Source organism: Peromyscus californicus, unplaced genomic scaffold, assembly GCF_007827085.1.
Source record: "Peromyscus californicus insignis strain IS unplaced genomic scaffold, ASM782708v3 Scaffold_14__1_contigs__length_90479793_seg_1, whole genome shotgun sequence".
Lineage (NCBI taxonomy): Eukaryota > Metazoa > Chordata > Mammalia > Rodentia > Cricetidae > Peromyscus > Peromyscus californicus.
The window spans coordinates 2,751,397-2,775,766 of record NW_026294435.1 but is presented as its reverse complement, the minus strand read 5'-3'; the positions used below and the strand labels follow the sequence as shown (position 1 = coordinate 2,775,766).

The 24,370-nt window shown below is 34.7% G+C and overlaps 1 protein-coding gene across 5 annotated transcripts in view; it reads left to right on the top strand.

Moving 5' to 3' along the window:
- Cdh7 (cadherin 7) overlaps positions 1–16,995 on the top strand; it is a 153,818-nt gene extending 136,823 nt beyond the window's left edge. For all 5 annotated transcript variants that reach the window (XM_052736454.1, XM_052736455.1, XM_052736452.1 and 2 more), the window contains one exon: positions 14,731–16,995. In XM_052736454.1, coding sequence (XP_052592414.1) covers positions 14,731–15,224 — 494 coding nt within the window. In that variant the 3' untranslated portion in view covers positions 15,225–16,995. The remainder of the gene's footprint in view (positions 1–14,730) is intronic.
- The last annotated feature ends 7,375 nt before the right edge of the window (positions 16,996–24,370 follow it).

The following is a 24,370-nucleotide window of genomic DNA, read 5'->3' as shown; positions in this document are numbered from 1 at the left end:
TGAAGTAGATCAATTCCCAACTTTCTGAGGAATCATTATACTGATTTCCATAGTGACTGTACAAGTTTTCATTCCCACCAGGAATGGAAGAGTGTTCCCCTTACTCTACATCCTTACTAGCATGAGTTAACTCTTGTGTTCTTGTTCTTAGCCATTCTGACAGGTATAAGATAGAATCTGAAATGAGTTTTGATTTTCATCTCCCAGATGACTAAGAATGTTAAACATTTCTCTAAGTGTTTATTTGAAATTCTTCTATTGAGAATTCTGTGTAACCAATTTTTGATTGGATTAGTTGTTTTTTTTTTTTTGATATTGAGTTTTTGAGTTCATCATATATTTTAGATATTAGCCCTCTACCATACATGGAGTTGCTAAGGTTCTTTTCCCATTCTGTAGGCTGTTTCTTTGTCCAATTGATGGTGTTCTTTGCCTTGCAGAAGGTTTTCAGTTTCATTAGGTTCTATTAATCAATTTTTGATCTTAGTGCTTGTACTATTGGTGTTCTATTCAGAAAATCATTTCCTGTGCCAATGAGTTCAAGGTTATTCCCCACTTTATGTTCTATTAGACTCATTACACCTGGTTTCATGTTGCTTTTTATAGCAATATATTTTAATATATATGATTATTTTTATTTTATGCTATGTATGTTTTGTCTGCATGCATATATGTAGTATGTGTGTGCAAACAGAGGCCAGGAAAGGACATCAGATTCCCTGAAGTTACAGTTGTGAGACTCCATTTGGGTGGTAGGAATTAAACATAGGTGCTCTGGAAGAGCAGTCAGGTTGCTGAACCTCTGAGCCATCTATCCAGAACCCAGTTACTGCTTCTTGATTGAACAGGAAAGAAAGTGATCTTACCATTCACTTGACAACTTTTCCTCCTTAAGCTTAAATTTCATGATGTGGAAATTTGGAAACGTCAATCTCCACATCCATCTGTATTTTTCTAATCTTTTGAGTGATTTTTATTTCTTCTGCTTGCTCTGACCTTTGTTTGAAGCACATTTACACCTCAATACTCTAAATGAAAGCAATAACCCAAAACTCAGAGTATGAGGTTTCTTTTATTACAACTGAATACATCATGAATGAAGTCAGAATCTTCAGCTTCAGATTTCATCAGATGGAAGTTAAACAGCCACCTTAAATACTTTTTTGTAGAAAGGTTTTAATCGATATATGGAAAGCATTTTAGTATTCTAAGAAAAGAATAAAAACTATGCCCCACAACTAATAACAATACCGATTTGCTCCCATGTGTTATTAAGTTCAAATTCATATTGTATCAAATGCAGATGTTTTTCTATCAGAATAAAAACACTAATTAAAGAAAAGTGTGTACAATTGACATATTCAGTCATTATTGAAGTAAATCTTTCAGAAATTCAGAGGAAGAATTTCACCTGCTTTGGTCTAAAATATTTCTCATTAACAGTTGCACAAGTATTTTGGGGACATTACAGCTGGAGTACCTTATTCTGCTCACGGATGTCTATTTCTTCTTCTGATGCTACATTTGCTATATTAGGTTCTATTTATTTTCCCACTTGTGTTTGAAGTGATGTAGTCTCCCTTCCTGTTCTTCACTCGTCATACAGAGTGGCACCACTCCATAAGCCTTGGCTCAATAGGGTGTTTATAGAAACTCATCATTCACCACACAGAATTCTAGCTAGAATTTCAACATGTCTAAAATGGGCAGCTTGACATTCCACTGTCATACATCATTTCTTTGTGCTTCGGCGACCTTACAAAACTAAACTAGATTTAGCCTCCTGTTACTGAGGCTGCTTATGATTTTGTTCACCTGGAAAATGATTTCATGTATTTTTTTTTAAGTATAGTCAGGATTTTACTAATGTACAAAAACATATACCAAGTCGCTTAGAATAATGATGACAGAAGAAAAGACATGATCTATAACAATGGACAGTCTTTCACATCTGTGATAATGTTCAGCCTCTCAGTTGCTAATTCATGATAGCAAATATGTTCCTACTTAAAGGATGCATAAAACAGAAAGAAGGATAAATATATTGCTTTCATAAGCTAATGCAATGAGCTTGGCATTGACCCAAGTACTTTGCTATTTTTTAACATTGTGTGATTTAATGTTCATAAACTGTTTCCTAGGCAACTATTATTGTATGTCCCTTTTCTTAGAGCAAACAAAACATTAGGGAAATAGTCACAGAGTCACAGGGTGAATGCCGATCATACTCAGAACCCTAACAGAAGCAGCAGAAGGGAGGAAACAGGTGCCCTCTAAATATTCTTGAAAATCTGTTCTTCAAAATGTGTCTTCCAACATGAAATAACAAGATGCCATGGGAAGTGGCTAAATATCTCTGAGTATTGCAAGCCTGATAGCAGAAATGTTTACTGTTTCATGGTGTGAGTTTCTAGATCTTGAGTTAATTCAGAGTGTTTAATTTGTGGTATACTCTAGTTAATTCTGACCTTTAGAAAACACATTTTCAATTATACATTTTAATTTCAAGAATATATTTTGGTACAGAATATAGCACACAAATATTCATTATACTTTGAACAGTTTTGCTCTGTGTTAATTCAGGTTCAAATGAAATCATTATTATGATCACATTTAAATAAGAGGTGCCTTGGGATTTTCAGTAAAGAAGGATGAATTTCAGTAGTAATTAAACATTTCTCTGTCTTGAGACATGGTAATAATTATCTATTTTTCATGTCATTTGCAAATCTCTAGTTGGTATAATTTTAAAGCAGGTCTCACTATGTATATTTCATGTTCTGTTAAATAGCTGAAATTAGAAATCCCAATAGAAGTATCAAATCTTGAACTATATTCCTACATCCTGTTCTTTTCTTCCTCTAGATTCCCATTTTACTGTTTTTCTGAGTCAGCTTTCCCTCTATTTCATCTTCCATAATGAATTAGCCCCAATTTCACATTGTCAGTTCTTAGGTTGTTCATTTATTCCCTTGGTACTGCCCTGGATTTTGACAAGGGTCCATCTTCTTACTCCTAAATTTTGGAAACTGCTCTACATTTTTTTCCTTTTATTGAAAATAGATTTTTTTCTCACAAAATACATCTTGATTATGGTTTCCCCTTTCTCTACTCCACCCAGTCCCTCTCCACTTCCCTTCCCATCCAGATCCACTTCCTTCTTGTTTCTCCCTAGAAAACAAATAGGCATCTAGGGAATAATTATAATGTAATATAAAGATAAAACAAAACTATCATATCAAAACTGAACAAATCAACAACCAGAAGGAAAAGTACTCAAGGGAAGGCACAAGAAACAGACCCTCTCAGTCACATCCTCAGGAATGCCATGAAAAAAGAATTGCAGCATAAGTTTTTAAATTCCAAACGTACTTGTGTGAAATATGCCTACTTTAAAATATATTTCCATGTCTCCTTTTTGTCTACAGACTGAACTCAGATTTAGAGTCCAGAGTTTAACTCTCAGGTCTATCTTATTTGTTTCTTCTCTCACAGTATGCTTAGGCCAAATTGTGCACATTACTTTTTGTGGGTTTATTTTTCTTGTCTTATACACTCTAAAAAATTGTACACATTGCTTTTTGTAGGATTATTTTTCTTGTCTTGCATGCTCTAGCTAGCCTATAAGAGGACCTTTTTGCTTTGTTTTCCAGACACTATTGACTTCTGGATCCAAGTCACGTGCTCTCACCAAGGGCCCTTTAACACTGTGGTTATAGTAGTGTTATTGCATACATACTAGCTGAGAAATATCTACCTGCCACAAATGCTTGAATCTATAATTTTATTTCTCTGTGTGTCTCTTCTTATGAACTGCTACTTCCAAAGGCAGGGGCTAAAGATTATTTTGTCATTTTATGTAGTACCTCATGAATTGATTATCTGACAGAGAAGGAATTCCATATGTTTACAATGAATAACCCAAATGAACTGAATGTGCTCATTCAGTAACAAAAAAGAACATTTGATTTTTTTATCATTATGCATGAATGATATATCTATTGGAATATAATTTTCCTCTTTGTCCTAAGGATGAACATTTGGAAGACTGTTTTATGGTCCAATTAGTAGCTGTGTGTGTGTGTGTGTGTGTGTGTGTGTGTGTGTGTGTGTGTGTGTAGAAAAAAAGCAGAAATGAATCACTAATAAATAAAGGACACATTCCAGTAAAAATGCCAGATATCTTGTCATCAGTTGAAAATTTTGTACTTTTTTTATATTTGTCTCAATGACTCACTTGGGCTACATCAACTATAATTAATTCCTTTTAAAGGACATGTCAAGTTGGTTTAAAAGTGCAAGTTAAATTGTTGCCCCTTTGTTTCTGGGAATATGTGTGTATTTCTGATTCTACAGCCCATAGATCCAAACTGAAAGCCTTGTCCTCTAGTTGCCCTTTAGACCTGACCTTAGGTCTTACTTCAGATGACATTATTTTTCTGATCTCCAGTAGTATCCCTGTGTTCTTCTTAGAATGTAACTGTAAAACAAGTTGTTATATTTATCTTCTTGAAAAAATTTAGAAGGAATGAATATGTTTAAAGAAGCCAACAGTTTTCCTCAGAGCAGGACATATTCTTTTGTAGGTCACCACTAGAAAGGTATCTGCCTGTGTGATCCTTTATCATCCCTGAGGAAGTGCTGTGGGAAACTTTGTTTCCATCATTTTTAAAATTACTACTTTCCTGAAATACTCTTCCTACATCCTTTCAGGTTCACGTAATACCCTACATTTATGTTTGCCGTTCTAGGAGCATGTTCTCACTACTGTGAATAATCATAAACAAACTTCACACTCATTGTCCTCAATATCACAATATCTACTTACTATGTTTTTAGCATTCACTAAACCTTTCTATCATCTATTTACTTAACTTTCAGGTACCATGTATAAATTATATGTATATACAATTTGCTGAAGCCTAAAAGCCCTGTGAGACTGATGAGATCGCCCCTCTTCCTTCCCCTTCCTTCTTCTCCTTCTCTCTGTTACTCATGTCTCACTCTCATTCACACCCTCTCTTTTATCTAGTATATTATTACAATATACAATAAATCACACAGGAACAAAATGGTTTTTAATGAATCCATAAATATCATTTCACTATATGTAGTTTTTATAAGCTTTGCTATATATTTAACACACTCAAGAAAAGCCCCAGTACCGATTATTTATTGTTCATCATTCAGAAGATACAATGATTAATATCAGATTCATTAGATATATTTTTGGTGATCATTATAATAATTATGATCATGTGGACCAAAACACAATCCATAATTCTTTTTTGTCTACTGGCTACAATGTTGGAAGAAATAGGAACTAGTTTGTATAAGGCTTGACTGTGTGAGTTACTTAGATATGTATTAGTATTTAATAGGACCAGAAAATGTTTATTATGTATTTCTTTATAAATACAAATTCACCCATTCTTTACAAAATTACTATGAATTAGAGCTTATATGATAAAACACTAATATTATCTTTGTTTTTGTATTTGATGAAATGGAGATAGAGGAAGTAAATTATGCTTAGAACTACCTATCTAGTAAATAAATGTTAAGAGTCTCACATCTCTCCATTACATTCCCAAATTATGGTTGATTGAAGTAAAAATGTATACATTAGATAAAAACAAGAAGGGAATTGACGTTAGAATCAAAGATGAACTGGAAGTTTCTGTCCTAAGTGTTTTCCTATTTGAAAAAAATCATATGATACAAATTACATGAAACATAGTGATATTAAATCTACATTTCTTAAATGCTGTGAGTTAAAGTAACATGAATACAAACAGTGTTGGTAGAAAGAGAGTTAGGGTGTTGGAGATTTAGATCAATGGTAGAGCACTTGCCTAGCAAGCGCAAGGCCCTGGGTTCGGTCCTCAGCTCCGAGGGGGGAAAAAAAAAGAAAGAGAGTTAGTGATAAAATAATACAAAAAACTATTACAGTTCTGGATGCTTTATTATGTTCTGCTTTGTTAATATGTTCTCATTTCAGTGAACTTGTCAGCAATCTTTCTAAAACAGGGTCTGTTCATCCAGAAAAGCAGAAAGGGTATTTGGATGTGGGGATACCAGGTTTCTCTGTTCTAAAGATTAGAAAAAGCATGAGTGCATTAGACTCACCAAGGAAAAATGAGGGGGAAAGAGGAAAGAAACCAATTAAAGAATTTGAGGACTATTTCCCCTAATTGTTTCTTTTTTGGTTTTTTCGAGACAGGGTTTCTCTGTGTAGCTTTGCGTCTTTTCCTGGAACTCACTTGGTAGTCCAGGCTGGCCTCAAACTCACAGAGATCCGCCTGGCTCTGCCTCCCGAGTGCTGGGATTAAAGGCATGCGCCACCACCGCCCGGCCCTAATTGTTTCTTAACATCAGCGACAAAGCAAGTACAAAGCCTTTAACCTTTCCACTCTCCTGCTCCTACTCTCTTTTAAACTTGCTATGGAGAACCCCATCATATCCTGTCAAGAGTACAGATAGTTGACTCATGTTAAGTTTCTAGTGGTTGAAACTATGTTTCCACATAGTTTCATAGAACAGATGCACCATGCACAAAAAGGGTAGAAGTCCCACAGTAGTTTCAGCAAACAAAAAATCCACTCATTGGTCTCCTTGGTCTCTGAAATATAACACAAAAGCCTGGTGTTTCTCTAATTTAAGAGCAATCACAATTTCAGATGGAATACCTTTGGATTCAGGTATCTTTTATCTGGAAGGAAAAACTATTGTGCTTAAATATAGGGCTCAATGGGAGACATATAGATCTCCCAGAAGAAAAAACAGAATATATCTCATGGGTGATTGTGGGCAGGTGGGGATGGGAACGTAAAGGATCGGGGTGAGGTGGAGGATGAGAGTATTAGAAGAGACAGCTGGAAAGGGGGGGGTGTTTTGGGGTAGGTAGAACCCTAGTGCAATGGAAACTCCCAGGAATCTACAAGGGTGATCCCAGCTAAGATTTCTAGCAATATTGGATACAGAACCTGAGCCAGCCATCTTCTATAACCAGGCAAGGCTCCCAGTGTAGGGACTGAGAAACCAACCCAGTCACAAAATATTGAACCTACGATTTGTCCTGCAGACAAGATATGCTGGGGTAAGGGTGGCACAGAAATTGTGCCCTTCATGGTCTGTGGATTATAGCATGATTATCATTTACTTTACAGCAAATATCTACTTATTAGTGAATAGATACCATGTTTTTCTTTCTGGGTCTGAATCACCTCACTTAGGAAGATTCTTTTTTTTTTAGTTCTATCCATTTGCCTGCAAACATCACGAATTCATTGTTAACAGATAAGTAATACTCTATTGCCTAAATGTACCACATTTTCTTTATCCATTTTTTTGGAATATCTAGATTCATTCCAGTTTCTGTCCATTACAAATAAAGTTACTGTGAACATAGGTGAACAAGTATCCTTGTGGTATGATGAAGAAATCTTTGAATATATACCCTGGTTTAGCTAGGTTTTGAGGTAGATTACTTCCCAATTTTCTGATAAACCAACATGTTGATTTCAAAAGTGATCATACAAGTTTTCGCTCCCATCAGCCATGAAGGAGTGATTGCCTTGTCCCACATTCATGCCAGCGTGACCTGTCACTTGTGTTTTCTTATCTTAGCCAATCTGTTATGTGTATGATGGAATCTGTCATTTTGATTTGCCTTTCCCTGATGACTAAGGATGTTGAACATTTCTTTAAGTGTTTCTCAATCATTTGAGATTCCTCTGTTGAGAATTCTCTCTTTAGATCTGTACACCATTTTTAATTGGGTTATTTGTTTTGTTGATATCTAATTTTTTTGATTTCTTTATATATTTTGGAGATCAGCTGTCTCTCAGATATGAGGTTAGTGAAGATCTTTTTCCATTCTGTAGACTGTGGTTTTTTTTTTCCTGTTGACAGTGTTCTTTGCCTTACAGAAGCTTTTTTAGTTTCCATAAGGTCCCATTTAATAATTGTTAATCTTAGTGTCTGTGCAATTGGTATTCTGTTCAAGAAGTTGTCTCCTATTCCAGTGCTTTCAAGGCTATCCTGCACTTTCTCTTCTATCAGGTTCAGTATATCTGGTTTTATGTTTAGGACTTTGATCCACTTGGACTTGAGTTTTGTACAGGGTATAGATACTGATCTGTTTGCATTCTTCTACATGCTAACATTAGTTAGACCAACACCTTTTGTTGAAGATGCTTTATTTTTTTCCATTGTGCAATTTTGTCTTTTTTGTCAAAAGTAAAGTGTTCATAGGTGTGTGGATTTGGGTCTTTGGTTCTTTGGGTCTTCTGGGCCTTTTATTCAATTCCATTGATCAACTTGACTGTTTTTATGCCTATCCAAAGCAGTTTTTATTACTATAGCTCTGTAGTAGAGCTTGAAATTAGAGATGTGATACATCTGGAAATTATTTTATTGTACAGGATTGTTTTAGCTATCCTGGTATATTTGTTTTTCCATATGAAGTTGAGTATTAGCCTTTTCAATGTCTCTAAAGAATTGTGTTGGGATTTTGATGGGGATCAAATTAAATACATAGATTGAATTTGATAAGATGGCCATTTTTATTATGTTAATTCTACTGATCCATGACTGTGGGAGATCTTTCTATCTTCTGATATCTTCTCCATTTTTTTTTTGTTCAAGACATGAAGTTCTTGTCATACAAATTAGGACTATTTAATTAATATCTCACAGATACAATGTGACAAATGTTTAATGTTATATCATAAATGAAAGAAACAAAGAAGATACCATAAGTAAAATATAGAAAGATATTAAAAGCCTAAGTAGTACAACAATATCTAGAACTTTTCCTAAGAAATTCTTCAATTCACATATAGATTTTTAAGCTAGAGTTGTTCATTTTGTCAAATACAAATGTTTGGGATACAGGAATAATTATAATGATAATATCTATTTCTATTGTCAATTTTTAACTTTGAAATGAAAATTTAGTAAATAATAATTTAGGACTAATAAAATCAAGATTTCCTGGGATTTCTGAATCATAAGTTTAGATAAGCCATCCAAAATAAGTCTATTGTGAGTCACTGATGTATACCACATATATAACTAACAAATTTAAAGTAGGGTTTTTTTTAAATAAAATACAAAAAAGTAAAATAGATGCTAAGAATGAATTATATTTTCATAAAATATATATAAATTATCCTCTAGTACAATCCAAAATATTACAGATCCAATATTTAATTATTAAAACAATTAAATCAATGACTTATTTGTTTCAGAAGTAAAACACAATTGAAATACAAGTTAAAATTTAGATGTCTTTTCCATCTACTAAGGAAGTGTTTGTTCATACAAGACAGAGAGAAAAGTGCCTTATGGATGCTAACTGGTCACCAAGTAAACTCCCAGGTCACTCTTCTGTTCACATCACAACAATATTCTGGAAAGAAATAATCAATTTTCTCATAAAGTATTCATAGTATGCTTTATATTATTATATAACCTCACTCATCCTATATAGCTATTTGATTCTTAATTTTGCAAAAGATTGTTTAATTTTTTAATGTGTATAAATGTTTTGCCTGCATGCATGTATGTATACCCCATGCATGCAGGGAAGTGCCCCTGGAAATCAACAGAGGGGGTTGAATGCCCTAGAACTGAGTTGCAGACAGTTGTAAGTCACCATGTGGATTCTAGGAATTAAAACTAAGTGCTCTTATCTGATGTGCCATCTCTCAGACTACTGGATAATTGATTTTTAATACATAAATATTAAAAATCATTTGAAAGAGCTATCTGTATCTGTGTAAACATTTAAAGGAATATAATCTCCACAAAGAGCAGGTGGAAGAAGACCAAAGGACGGAAGCACTTTGATGATAGCTACTAAAAAGTTGTGTTTAATTTCAAATGTCTACATGATTATCTGCCATAGACCAACATGTAATAGGTCAGAATAGAAATCAGTAGTACAAAATAAAGGGACACAATAATTTAGGGATGGTACATCTTTGACACTTTTGTACATTTCACTGCTTCTTTTCCTATCATCTTCCAATTTGGTGAGAATGACACTCTTGTGGACTGCAAGCTTTTTTATACTTTGGATCATATAAAAAGGAAGGTATTTTGATTTCTTCACTGAGTACACATTGCCTACAATGTTTGAATTATTTCCCACATCTAATAATTCTCTCCCTAGTCATTGAAATGTTAAATTATACAGCCTCCCAAAACAACTAGTATTTTTCTTATCTTCAAGCAAGACTGAAAGACTTCTTGTTCATATTGTACCTGAGGCTGATCCAAACTAGCTGACCTCAGAGTTCATGTCTATGAAAACTTGAGTGGCAACAGCAAGTTTAATAGCAGAATGAAATGCATTTTAATGTGACATAAGAACTATTTTGACAAATGTAAGAGTATGATTGGTTTGTATAAAATATGCTATCAATAGTATAAAAGACTGATAATTTTGAAACTTTTTTTACTTAAGCATTAATTTAAAAAAAAAAAAAAAAAATTAATTTAAATTTAAAGAAAGTCTAATAGTCATATAGCACATGCTTTCTTCACTTTGCACACTTAAGCTCATGTATTCATGGAAATCTTCTTGTCATTTGCTCTCATGTGCCATGTCCACCTGCTGTTACCTGTCCACTGATCATCATACTCTTCATTCTCATACTTTCCTCTTCACCCCTTCAGTATGCTATCCTTTTGTTTTCTCTGTTAGAATTCTCATTAGGCCGTTGGTTGTCATTGCTTTCATTCTGAGGAGATCATGAAAAGCTGCTGAAATGAACCTGATCTATAAATTTCCAATAATTAGCTTTGTTTTATAATAGCTTTATTTTTTAAAATATCTTACAAGAACTCTAGATCTTCCTTCCTTCCCTCCAACCTCTTTCTCTTCTCTCCACATTTATGATATAATTTTTATTATTGTTATTTACGTATGTACAATGAATATAAAACCTACTAAGTCCCTTAGGCTTTACTCGTATGTGCATATGTCCAGAGATGACCTCTTGGAATTGGACTATGTATGTGTAAGCTCATCCCTGAAGGCAACTGGTTCTTCCTCTCACAACAGTCACTGCCCTCTATAGTTCTTCATCTGAGGTGGGAGCGTGTGGAATTTCCCATCATATCAACTGTAATTGTCATTATACTTGTCATATTTAGGCAGCCATATTGTTGATAGTTCATTGGTGCATTTTATCAGCTGTGTCTAAGAAACCCACTCTAACGGCAGGTGTCCTGGACTTCTGGTTCTTACAATCTTTACACTGCCTCTTACATGATTTCCCTGACAGTGATGCAGATTACCCTTTGGGATTGAGCTCACTACAATTAACTTATTCTCTGCATTTCTGAGCAGATGTGCATTTTTATAGTATTCTCCATCAGTTGCAAAAATAAACTTTGTTCATATGGCATGTGAGCAATATTTTTATGTGCTTATAGGTTTAGTCATTTAGAAAACAGTTGATGTTATAATCTTATGAACTGGGAGTAGTAGGTTTTCCCTTCACATCTCAGATCTCTACACCGAAAATTTACTTGGATAGATTGATAGTACCAGCCATGAGTTATCTCCTATGAGTGGGACTTTCCTTAATTGATGGTGTATCTGTGTGAGTATAGTGTATTTGAATGTGTTTTGTGTGTACTCACTTATGTAGATGCATATGGAAGCGAGAGGGTGACGTTGGAATGTCTTCCTCAATTATTCATTTTTTGAGACACTCAAGTCACTGAAACCTGGGTCTCATTATCTTGTATAGAATGCTGGTCGGTGAGATTCTGGGTTCTACCTGTCTCTGTCTCTCACACTTGGGTTGTTGACATGCTGCCATGCCTGTGTTTTAACCTAGCTGCTAGTGATTTTAACTCAAGACCTCAGGCTTATGTTTTTCACATTCAACTATTCCCCAGCTCCACCCCTTCAGTCCTGTTCCCTCAGTCTAATTGCTCTTGTTCCCATCCTCACCAGCTCTCAGTCAGTCCACTCACGAAATCTCTTCTATTTTTCCTTCAGACATTAACAGCAATGACACTTTATAATTAGTCCAAGCCCCTTATTTGTTTTTAGGTTTTGTAGTGTAGTGCAATGCAGACAGAATGCATTGCACATACGGGACAAGTACTCTATAATTGTGCTACACCTTCTTGCCCATTAAGCACCTTTTTAAAAAATATGCTGACTGCTGGGGATCTAGCTCAAAAGGTAACATGCTTCTGCACAATGTGAGGACCTGAGTGTGAATCCCCAGAAAGCACATAAAAACCGAGCCTGGTAACACAGCACTCTTTTAGTGATGTGGATGGAAGAGACAAGAAAGTCCCCAGATGTCTATGGGTCAGGTAGTCTTTATTACACAGGAGTGAAAAAATGAAACATAACTCAAATAAGGAGGAAGTGACCTGGCACAGTCCTCTGACTTCTGCATGCACACTTTTGAAAGCTCATGTCCTCTCTCTCTCTCTCTTTCTCTCTCTCTCTCTCTCTCTCTCTCTCTCTCTCTCTCTCTCTCTCTCTCTCTCTCTGTCTCTCTCTCTCTCTGTCTCCCCCATTTACACACTTAAAAATAGGCTAAGAATAATATAACCCAAACAATAATATAGTGATGTGTGTATTTTCAGTCTTCTAAAACTTCCAGAAAAATTCAAGCAAATGTAATAAAAATTATTTTAAAAAGCATTTTGGTTTTTAGCAGGCAATAAAATATAATTCACCCTTTTTTTGACTGGAGAGACAGCTCAGTGGTTAAAAGCACTGGTTGACTTCCAGAGGACATAGGCTTGATTACCAGCACCCACATAGTTATTAACCACACTCTGTAACTGCAATTCCATGGGAATCTAATGTCCTCATCTTTTGTATAATATTCTATGTCCAGCCTTAATATTATACTACCCCAGGGTGCCCAGAAGTAATGCCACCAGCAGCAGCGTGGGAATGAATCTAGATACATGGAACTCTTTCATCCAACTCCTCTTATTCATCCACCACCATCATTCTGTCCAAAATTCTCTGTCCTCTTCTCTCAGGACTTGTCTATATCTTTTCCAAGACAGCAACACCTTCATGTTTACAATACAACATAAGAATTGCAAGATCCTCACCAGAAGCTTCCTGACAACTTCATTTGCAACCCAAAAAGAGGAAGAGACTAAAGGCGAAGTTAGATAGGAGCTGGAATAAATCAGAGAAGGAAATTTATGTGCTAAGAATATATCCTTACTGGGGTTAGGTGAAAACATTATGGATCTATCACAAATGTGCTCAAACTATAAACCTACAGGTGATAGGGTAAAGAAATCTATGTCACTAAAAGTAAAACTGCCACTGTTTTTTGCTACCAGTTTTCCGACAGGGTAGGAGGAGTTCTGGTAGCTAGTCAATCTGCATCACAGCTTGAAGCACCTGGTGAGAGAAACCCCTTGGATCTAAGAAGTTGCTCTGGGACAGTGGAAGGTCTGAACTTGATTTGCACAGTAAACAAAGCTATGCATATGGTAGCCTGTTAGTCTCCTAGGCTCAGCAGTGGAGTTAGTACCTAGTGGAACAGTGTCTGAGAAGCTTAGCTGTTTGCCAAAATGGTTTGGAAATATTTGGGCACACAAGAATTTCATAGCAGAAGACAGCTGAAATATTAAAAACTCTGTAACACCAAATATTCATAATAATGACTTGCTTTTTGACAGACCCTTGGCCAGTCAAAGTATAGCTTTAATACACAACTGAATCTCTACAATATACTCTTGTGGCCTGAAAGACTCATCTAGTCTTCATGGGCAACAGACATATACAAGGTGTACAGGTATGCCTACAGGAAAAATATCCGCACACACACAATAAAAATAAATAATTTTCATTAAAAAGGCCATTTATCCTTTTGTGTTGTTTTAAATACATTTTGAATCACAAAATTCAAAAATTGCCATTTTACCCCATTTTAGTTCAAGTCTGGAAGCCTTGACAGGTAACCTGTTCTCAGTCTTGGGGTCACTGTAGCTAATGAAGTTGTTTGTATTAACAGTGCAGAATGCATTTAATTTGTTATACTAAAGGCTATCTTGTTGCTCTCTCTTGCTTACCAGAGGCACTGAGCATTTCAATACTCACTCACTATGCCATTGTGAAAGCCTGGCAGCCTGCTTTCTGCCTTCAGGTGGAATGCACAGTCCAGGTTCAGTATTTCACACTTGAAAGAGGGACTCACTTTATTATAGAAGCGTTTAATCTTTCTACATGACAGGGCATGCAGGATTTCATTAAACAGCTGAATTTCATAACAAGGACCAGACGTTTCTTCAAAGAACCTGATCAAATTTTGTAATCCATTTCCATTTGGCCTTGCACTTGTTAAATTAGACACAAAACACTTATAAATGACATTTTTCCTTCCCACCAATTAAGCAGTTCAAAGGTTCCCTTTGTGTTGTGTGGCTTTGAAAGTATTATATTTATTCTGAACTGGCCCTTCAATTTGTTCTATCAAATATTTTGGAGGTTAGAGCAAGACATCGATTGTGAACAGGTGTGGAAAGACTTTTTTGATGTACAAAAGCATTCCATTTTACAGCCATCGTTTGCAGTTTTAGCACATCTGCTGATTGAATTCCCTTGAAACAGGGAAGCCAGCCCTTTGCTAACTAGGTGATAGAACGTGTGAGTCTTACCACACATTAGGGGCATTCCTCCACTTGCTGACATTTTCTCTCTGCCCTTTCACATTTCAGTGCTGATCCTGCTCATCGTCACTATGAGAAGACGGAAAAAAGAGCCTCTTATTTTTGACGAGGAGAGGGATATTAGAGAAAACATTGTCAGGTACGATGACGAAGGTGGAGGAGAAGAAGATACTGAAGCCTTTGACATGGCCGCTCTGAGAAACCTCAACGTCGTACGAGACACCAAAACCCGCAGAGATGTGACTCCTGAAATTCAGTTCTTGAGTCGACCGACTTTTAAAAGCATCCCAGATAATGTAATTTTTAGGGAATTTATTTGGGAAAGACTGAAAGAAGCTGACGTGGATCCAGGGGCTCCTCCATATGACTCTCTGCAGACCTATGCTTTTGAAGGAAATGGCTCAGTTGCTGAATCTCTCAGTTCCTTAGATTCCATCAGCTCAAACTCTGATCAGAATTATGACTACCTAAGTGACTGGGGTCCCCGCTTTAAACGGCTGGCTGACATGTATGGAAACGGCCCAGAGAGTTTTTACTCATAGCCTCAGTTCACTTGAAATGTACTGAATAAAAAGGCAGCAGCAAAAAGAGAAAAAATGAAAGCAAAGAGAAGGAAAAGGGGGAAGTATTACATGCAGTAAACAAGAACTTTCACTTGTGGGCCAAAAGAGGTTGTAAATATGTGTCCATTTTTAACTATTACGGTTTCTGCCTTGATGAAACATTCACTAGATTATCCAAGGGATTTCACTGACCAGACTCTGAGCATTTAAAGTTTTTTTTTCTTTTCTTTCTTTTTAAATTTTAATTGTTTATTTATTTGATAAAAAGAAATACTTAGTAGTTTGTGAATAGATAGCAACTTTTGTATACTTGCAAAGGCACCTAAGCTGCCTGATAAAGTCATGTCCTATGTTTTCAGTGAGCCAAGGACAGCCTGCCTAAACATTCATGGTACCCTCTCTGAGAAGAATAGAGCATGGTGTGCCATTGAAAAATCCCAGAACTTCTTGCTTATCAAATCTTGGGAGATTTTGATTTCTACTGAAGCTTTTAGGCTTGCTATATGATAGAGTTCAACACAATTTTATTTATGCTGGTGCTCAGAAATGTTTTACTTTATTTATCAATATATAAATCCTCATAACTTTACTAAGTGAAACTCTCAATAAAAACCAATAAAATTGAATTTAAGGCAACATAAATCACTGTTTTGCCAATAAATTATAGGAAGTGTTCTCAATAAGGAAAAGGTAAATAATTCTTCAAGGTTCAAGTAGTTTTGAAATGCTTGTGTAGGTATGATTTAAAACAATAGTTGCTGTCTATTTGTTAATTTTTATAATCTCTCCCGATTTATACAGGAGAATATATTTTATTTGACACATAGTGGTGTGTTTATCTGGAGCTCCAGCCTCCACTCTGTTCAGGTTCATCTTACTGCCTCATGGTGTTCAGCTCATCAGCACGTACTGGCTTTTCTGCAGTTTGGATTACAGGAAGGAGATGAAACATGGAAATAGCGAAATAACTGCACAACAACTGAGCCTCATTGCCGTCCATATCTCAAAGAGGAGCCAAGCTCCAAGGATGTACAAAATTTTCCTCTGAGCCACTAGAGAGAGCAAAACTGTGGGAATAAAATATTTGTATTTCATTAAGACTTTGGGGAGAGTAGAGATTTTTCATTGATGCAGGAATTATTTTCCAAAATCATGAGCTCTAAGTGCTCCAAAGACTGTTCAAGGACCTGTTTCCCAACTTCTTTTGCTCTAAACATTGACTGAAAGGTTGAGTTTTTAAATATATTTTAAAAAGTATGATGGTATACATTTTCAACCCATTGTGTCCCCCAAGGACTGAAAGACATGTAATTTCTCTACAGTTTAGATGTGCCAAAGGGAAGGGAGAAATATCAAGTAATTATATGTGCTTAAGATTGAGATGGATGTCTCAGCATAAGATGACTTTTATAAACAATAATATTTCTACTTATTTTCCTAGATTAATACTAGTTTATTGTGCATATAATCAAGTAAGAATGATTTATTTTTTTCCTTACTTTTTTCTTTCAAAATTAATTCATTGTTGGGTTCTGAGTAAACCTACAGGTGAACACTGTGTAAGAATTGTGTTCTAAAAATCCTCCTTCTGAGAAGCAGAATTCAGAACTAGAATATTATGTTGATTAAGTGAGGAGAAGTTATGTAGGATGCTGTAACTTGCAGTCCATCATTAGAAATGGAGTATGTGAAAGAGGCCTTCAGCTTCATATTATCAGTAATTCAATAAATTTGATTATCTGCAAACAGACCTTTAGTTGAATAATTTATTTAGATGCTGGTCCTTGACTAGAGAGACTACACTTCTTGCTGTATTCATAGACATACACATAAAATTTTACAACAGAGTAAAATGTCCTGTTGTCCTCTTAGACATATATGAAAGTTTTTCCAATTAAAACAGACTTCATACTTACCTAGTTCAAAAAAATCAGATTGTGGTGTTAGAATTATATAGAAGCTGAATCTGTAAAAGTGCTAAGAAAACAATTTATTACAAACCCCCTAAAGTCTGGGAGAAAATGAAATAGTTACTCCAGGGAATAGTGGCATCAAAACTTCTGATTTTCACACATATCACAAAATGATAGTGTGGTTGATTTTTGCAAAAGGAAGCTATCATTGTCATGCATATTTTCTCACCTTGAAAAGTGAATGGATTTTACCCTTTAAATTCTATCCAGCTTTTGCTAGTGGTAGCTTGAGAAAAGAATAATGGTTCTCCTTTAACTACTGGTTTGAAATTGTTTGTGTCTATCACACTACTGACTTGTTTCTGTGGTAGTTTTTGACATTGATGAGGATAGATAGACAAAAGTCCTTACTATCAGTAGAATTTTTATGACACTTCAAACTTAACAGCAGTGAGGTAAATTTGTTATTATTTATTCTTTTAGCTTTTTTATGTTCTAAAATCTAATGCTATAACTGGCATGATACTTCAGAGTTAAGAGATTGCATCAGTTGGCTGAAGAGATGAATTATTACATATATTTTGAGCTTTTTTCAAAGTTTATTTAAATATATGTATCTATCACTTAGTGGTTTAAATTTGTCATTGTACTTTAAGCAGTAAGAAGTTGCTCAAGAAGTAACATGTGTCTCATTCTTCAACTTCACTTACATTGATATGATTTTGATGTGAGTTTGATCTGTTGGTTTTCTTTTTATTTTGGGGGCAGGATCCTATCCAATAGCCTATGGTTGCCTCATAGCAATCCACTCTCCTCAATCTCTGGTCTACCTGAATTAAAGTTTTAAGTGACCACACCTGACTTTTAAATCCTGAACTATTTTATAAAGCCTTAACTCATTATTATAGGTATATTATCAATAAATGTAATATCAAATAATGATCCTAAAAGATTTACTGAATTATATCCCTAAACACAGATGTACCTATGGAAGTAAACTGTGGACAAAAGGGACCCTATACTTTATTGTGATAATCAGTGTCTTAACAAAGTCTAGTGCAGAAAACCAGGGACGTAACCCACACATTTAAATAGTTTTCATTTCTACAAAACAGCGATTCTTCATGTGCAAAGTAATTTTTACTTTGAACGGTTAAGTTCTTTAAAGTCTAATAGGAACATTTATTACTATGTAAATTGAGGAAATACACCCAAGTACCTTTTCTGAATTATTATTTTTGTGTAATTTTAAATCATCATAAAAATATAAACTATTCCCCAGACAATACACCCTTTTCCAGTGGCAAACAACAATCAAGAACGAAATCAAGAAAAAAAAATTGACATGTGATTGTTGTACCATTAATTTGCTCAATGGACCTGGCTCTGTTCCATTGCTATAAACCTCTGCTGGGGCAGAGTGCAGTTGTGTCTGGGTATAGAATGTGCAGGGTATACAAACATTATGTTATGATAGTGATCCCATGGTTCTACCATCCATAAACATGTTCAATTACCTTAACTCTGAACACATTCCATCTATACTTGCCTTGGTAATGAACAGGAATAGACAACTGTTCTTCACCATCCGGAGAGCCGTACAGGAATGAGCAACATCCATCATATGACTCACAAGCAGCAATGGGAACACCAACACAGTGTTAACACTACTATTCAAGTGTCAACCTGGAAGGAGTTGAAAATAAGCTGGTAAGTACATGGTATAAGGAAAACAATTCAGTTTAAATTTTCTAAGCACTAACAAGAAGTATTAATCACCACATTTTCAATTTTAACCCGACATCTGTTGACTTACACACTGTTTTAATTGCCCTAATTGCTTTATTTAATCACCATTTAGAAGTTTATTCATACTTAATCTAATTTAATTATAGTTGATTAAATCTTCATCTTAACTCTTTCAGATCGGAGATAGCTGGAGGCAAGTAAAAGATGTGATAATTAATATATGAGTTCATCTACTTTCTGTTAGTCTATATTTATTTTGATCTTAAAGAGGCAGTCTTAATTATTCATAATAAATAGTGTGCATAGATACAATCGCATATAAAACTTTGTCAGGGAAGCCCAATACAGTCATGTGTGGTAACTAAATATAATTTAAAAAGATAGATACTCAAACTCCAATGCCTTGAATATAATAAAGAATACAAAAGAATTTACAACCTGAATTTTGCATTTAATTGGATTATTTTACAAAGAAATATGATAAATCCTTAAGAACATGTGAGATAACTAATGCTACGATTTAAAAACAATTAGAAAGAGAAAATTCCCAGTATAAACTGCAAGCAGCAATGAATTTGCATCAAAGTCCCACACATTTAAATTGCAGTGCTGACGTCTACACACTTGGAGTTTACCTGAAACTGACAGTCATCTGAGTATCCATACATCCATACATGTGTGAGATTGGCATCACTGGGAAACTTGTCTGAAGCAACTGAAAATAAATTAGTACAATGTCAACTAATTAAAGATGTCTAGTGCCAAATTTAAGTATGCTGTAAAAAATGCAATTTTTATTTAGATAAAGATCTTGGTGGCTAAAGGAAGAACGCCTAGATGAACCATGGATATTGTCACGTTTCCCTTGCCATGTAGATGTAATCTCATTTTTCACTCAGGATCTGAAATGTGAATTGTTTTTGTGATGTTATCAGGCTTTTCTTCTATAATATTAGCTGTCCAAGGTCAACAAACCTATTCCAGGAATCAAATGTAAGCACACACATCTGACCCATAGGCACAAGGGTGATTCTTTACACTTTTATATCTTTATTATTTAAACAGAGTCATTGACTATATTATTTATTTAAGATACTCTTGAGATTAACTGAAAGTATTTTGCAAGGTGTAATGCAGAGTAAATTGTCAAGTTTTTAATGAAATAAGATGGAAATTCTTTTAAATGATTGATTGTATTTGCTTTATATATTAAATTCAGACAATTTTTGAATGTTGAAACAGGTAATTGGTGTAATTAATAAAAAATAGACTAAAAAAACCTACTAGAGCATTTTCACACATCTGACCTCAGTCTAATTAGTCATTTCTAAAAGTTAGAGCTATCAATTTATATAACAAGTGACAAATACAGTAAAATTTTTCTCACTCATATCACGGCTGGGTGGGAAATCAAGGCTTTTAGATGATTCCAGTACTACTACAGAGCAAAACATATGCCCAAATGTTCGAGATTCTTGAAGCAATGATACTCAGAAGTCAGTTGGTATGTAGGCACCCAGAACAGAAAAAAAAAATCAGATTCTTGAAAATTCAGTAACTTTGCCAAACACACACACACACACACACACACACACACACACACACACACACACACACACAGGTACATATATAGATTCAAATGTCTTCAAATTTGCATACATATGTAGTTTAAAATTGTGAAACATATACAACTTAAAATTTTGTATTTATAAAGACACATTGATATTGCATACACACACACCATATATATTCAGTATTTTCACACATTTATACAAGTGTAGGTTAAAGGTTAATTTAAAAAGTGGCTTTTGATATTTTCTTTACATTTTTAAATTAATTATACCCACCACATCTAATCTCTACAATGTTATGTTAACACATTTGATAAAAGACCACAATGCTGAAGTTTCTCACTACTATAAATTTCACAATTCTCAAAATGTATAGATAATGAACATTTCATATAGGTAATTACTGCAGCATATCTTGCACTGGACTTATAACTGAGGATTAATGTGATTCTAGGGTAGCTCTCTTAAAAATAATTGAAATCCCTTCTATAGATTCCTTTGCTTACTTGAGAATCATTTATCTAAAAAGATACCATAGAGTACACAAATGCTAATTCCACTGACTATAGATTCAATCCCAAAAATCCAATTACATTTGCCTTTCAAAGTGAGACTAATAAAAAGCTAAAGTTTTGGTTTCAATATGTGGCAGAAACTCCAAAGGCACTTTCCAATCAGGATAAGTACTACCTTGCAGTGAAATAAGCTTAGAACATTTTAGTATAGATGAGGGAAACAATATACAATTCCCAAACCTCAGTGATAAAGAGATGTATATAAAGTGTACAGTAAACTAATGGGTCAGGTGTAGAAGAAAATGTGGGAATACTGTAGGAGCTAAGATTGTTTCAAAGTTTTTATGTGTGTGTATTTGTTTTCTTAGTTTTTTTTAATGTGTATTTTGTTGTATTAAGAAAAACAATGGAAAACTTATCCAGAGATGTTAGTTACACCTGTAACTCTAATACTGGAGATATTGAGGTAGGAAGACTTCAGTTTTGAAGCCAGCATGGGCTATACCAAGATCCTATCTCAGAAAAGCAAAGAGTAAAATAATGAAAATTTGACAGAAAATAAAAAACTCTAGAAGTATTTTCCCCAATTCCTACTTTCTCGGTCATCATTCTCGCTACAATTTTTTCTGCCTCACAACTTGTTACAATGGGTATTATTGTTATTAATCTCTGATGTTTCTTTGTAAGCAATTAATTTTATATGAAATTATCATAATAAATTTTTTCTATGGAAATGCAATTTTAAGTTCCAGAAAAATCCTCATGAATTGTGTGAGATTCTTTCCTTATGAGCAGAATTGTTAGGTTCGTGCACCACTTCTGCAGAGCAGGCATCCCTCTTTTAAAGGAGAAAACTCAGAAGTTCAGAACTTTTGTAATTTATCTCAGAAAACACAGAAGGTAAATGGTAGAGATGGAAAATGAAAAATAATCCAGAGTTATTTTGTCCATCATCATTTGTAACATCACTAACATTGAAGGGATGGCATTCTAGTTCAGAAAGATAAGAAAAGAAAGTCTTGAGATTTATTTTCAAAGTATGACTTGAAATTTAAATAAGCTTCAGTTCTTTCAAAGTTGATTAGATTTTTATTTATTCTTCTACTAAAATATCTTAATCAGAAAAATGATGTTAAATTTTGTTTAAAAATAATGAGAAAATAGAATAATTTTAATGAAAACAACTATCACATTATTGCTATTCTCTTTCCTGTTATCTGTTTGAGTTGGTACACTAAATGCAGACAAAGTTGACAATATCAAAGCAGAAGAGCTGCTTTTCTGATGATTCATTTAATTTGAGACCTTGGTTCAGAAGATTTGTAAAAGAATACAAAAGTTAAAACAAGCAAAAAACAAAAACAAAAATCAGGAAAAAAACAACTAGGAGGGGTGAATCTAAAAAGCTGTAGTTTCAATAAATAAGACCTGTAGGTGTCTGGGTGCTCTCGGTCTGCTGCCAGTCTGTGGATGGAACTTTGTGAATAGCCAGAGGACCTGTCAAAACCTAAGGAGATTCCAAATTCAAGAAAAGATAGTTAGGTCTCCAGTCCCTGCATTCTTTTCAATTTGACTGAAAAAAACAAAGAAAACTGCCAAACACACAAGACAAATTACCATGAAGATGGTATGAAGAAATTCTCGAGAACTTAAACTATTACTATCAGAAACATAAAAATGTATGTAATAAGTTCAATATTATAAAAATGAACAGTTGATTAAAGTGTGAAGATAATAACCATATTTAGCCATGGGTTTTTTTTTTCTTAAAGGAAACAAATTAATATAACTGAAACAAATTAACATTTGAAGCTAAATATTGGAAATAGATTCCATGAGAATTAAAAGTGGTGTGGATGGGAGTGGAAAAGTAAAAACTTATTTGGTAACAGCTGGGGGTGGAGAAGGGCATAGGGGAAAGGAGGATTGAAAGGAGGATCATCCAAACTAAATACATATAAGGACACTGACACAGCTGGGCTCCGCACACTCCCTAGAGACATAGGTCAGTGTTTTTCTATGCACTCAGCCTGTACAAGAAAGTGAGTTCTAGGGAAGCCAGGAATGTACCATGAAATAGCTGTGTCTTAAAAACAAAAACAAACAAACAAAAACCCCAAAACTTAACAAAACATTTTATTTGTATGCTACGTTAATTAAATTTAAAAATACAGTGAAAATAATATTTAATATATTAGATTACTGCAAGAGAGATAATTTGGCTTAAGGTCAGGTTGGATGAAATTGTCATTTTAGTGTCCTATACTCTGCAAGACCATGAGTAAAAAGGATAAATAAAAGATAAGCATTACTTTTCAAGTTCACATTTTATGTTCAGTAAGACTGAGGTCATGATTACTCATTAAATAAAGCCCAGTGTGTTTTGAAACTGTGAAAACTTACAGAATGTGCTGTTTGATTACAATAAGATTGTTAGGACAAAGAGAAAGAGAAGGCATATAGAAAACATTAGAAATACTGCCAAGTACATTAAAATTTAAATAAAATCACAAGTTAAATTAGAGAGTGTTCTAAGGTGGAACACAGCAAATAAAACTTCAAGATATATAAGGTACAGGTAGAATGATCTACAGAGAAATTATGCTTGTTTAGATATTAATACTTACGGTTTATATTAGTCAGGGCTCTCTAGAGGAAGCAACCAATAGGATGAAAATCTATAAAAGGGGAATTTATTGGATTTGTTTACCCAATAAGATATGGATAGTCCAACAATAGCTCTCTTTATGTTGGATGCGCTGAGAACTCTGTACTTGCTCAATCCAGGATGTTGATGTCTCAGCAGTCCCAAACTGTTGCAAGTCAATTCCACTTCTTCAGTGCACATTGGAAAGCTGAAGAAGTTGGGCTATGATTTCAGGGAAGGATTTTAGAAGCAGGAACAGGAGCAGGGGTAGCAGCCACAACCTGGATAAACTTTCCAGTGAGATGTGAAAACAAACATCAAAGAGGAAATGTTATCCTCAGTCCTTGTCTCATTCGGGCTGTCACTGCTGGGAAACCCCATATCTAGAATTTAGCTTCCCTTAACCTAATTAAGAACAGCCTGCCAGGCATTGGTGGTGCACGCCTTTAATCCCAGCACTCGGGAGGCAGAGCCAGGCGGATCTGTGTGAGTTCAAGGCCAGCCTGAGCTACAGAGTGAGTTTCAGGACAGTCTCCAAAGCTGCACAGAGAAACCCTGTCTCAAAAAATGAAAAAAAAAAAAAAAAAAAAAAAAAGAACGGCCTCCAGGGTGTGTCAGACTGCTTGTCTCTGGTTAGTTCTAGATCCAGCCAAGTGCAGGCTGTCGAATTTTACGTCCTTATCTATAACTGCTTCAAGAAGCCCCTGGTCTTCCATCAATATAAATTAAC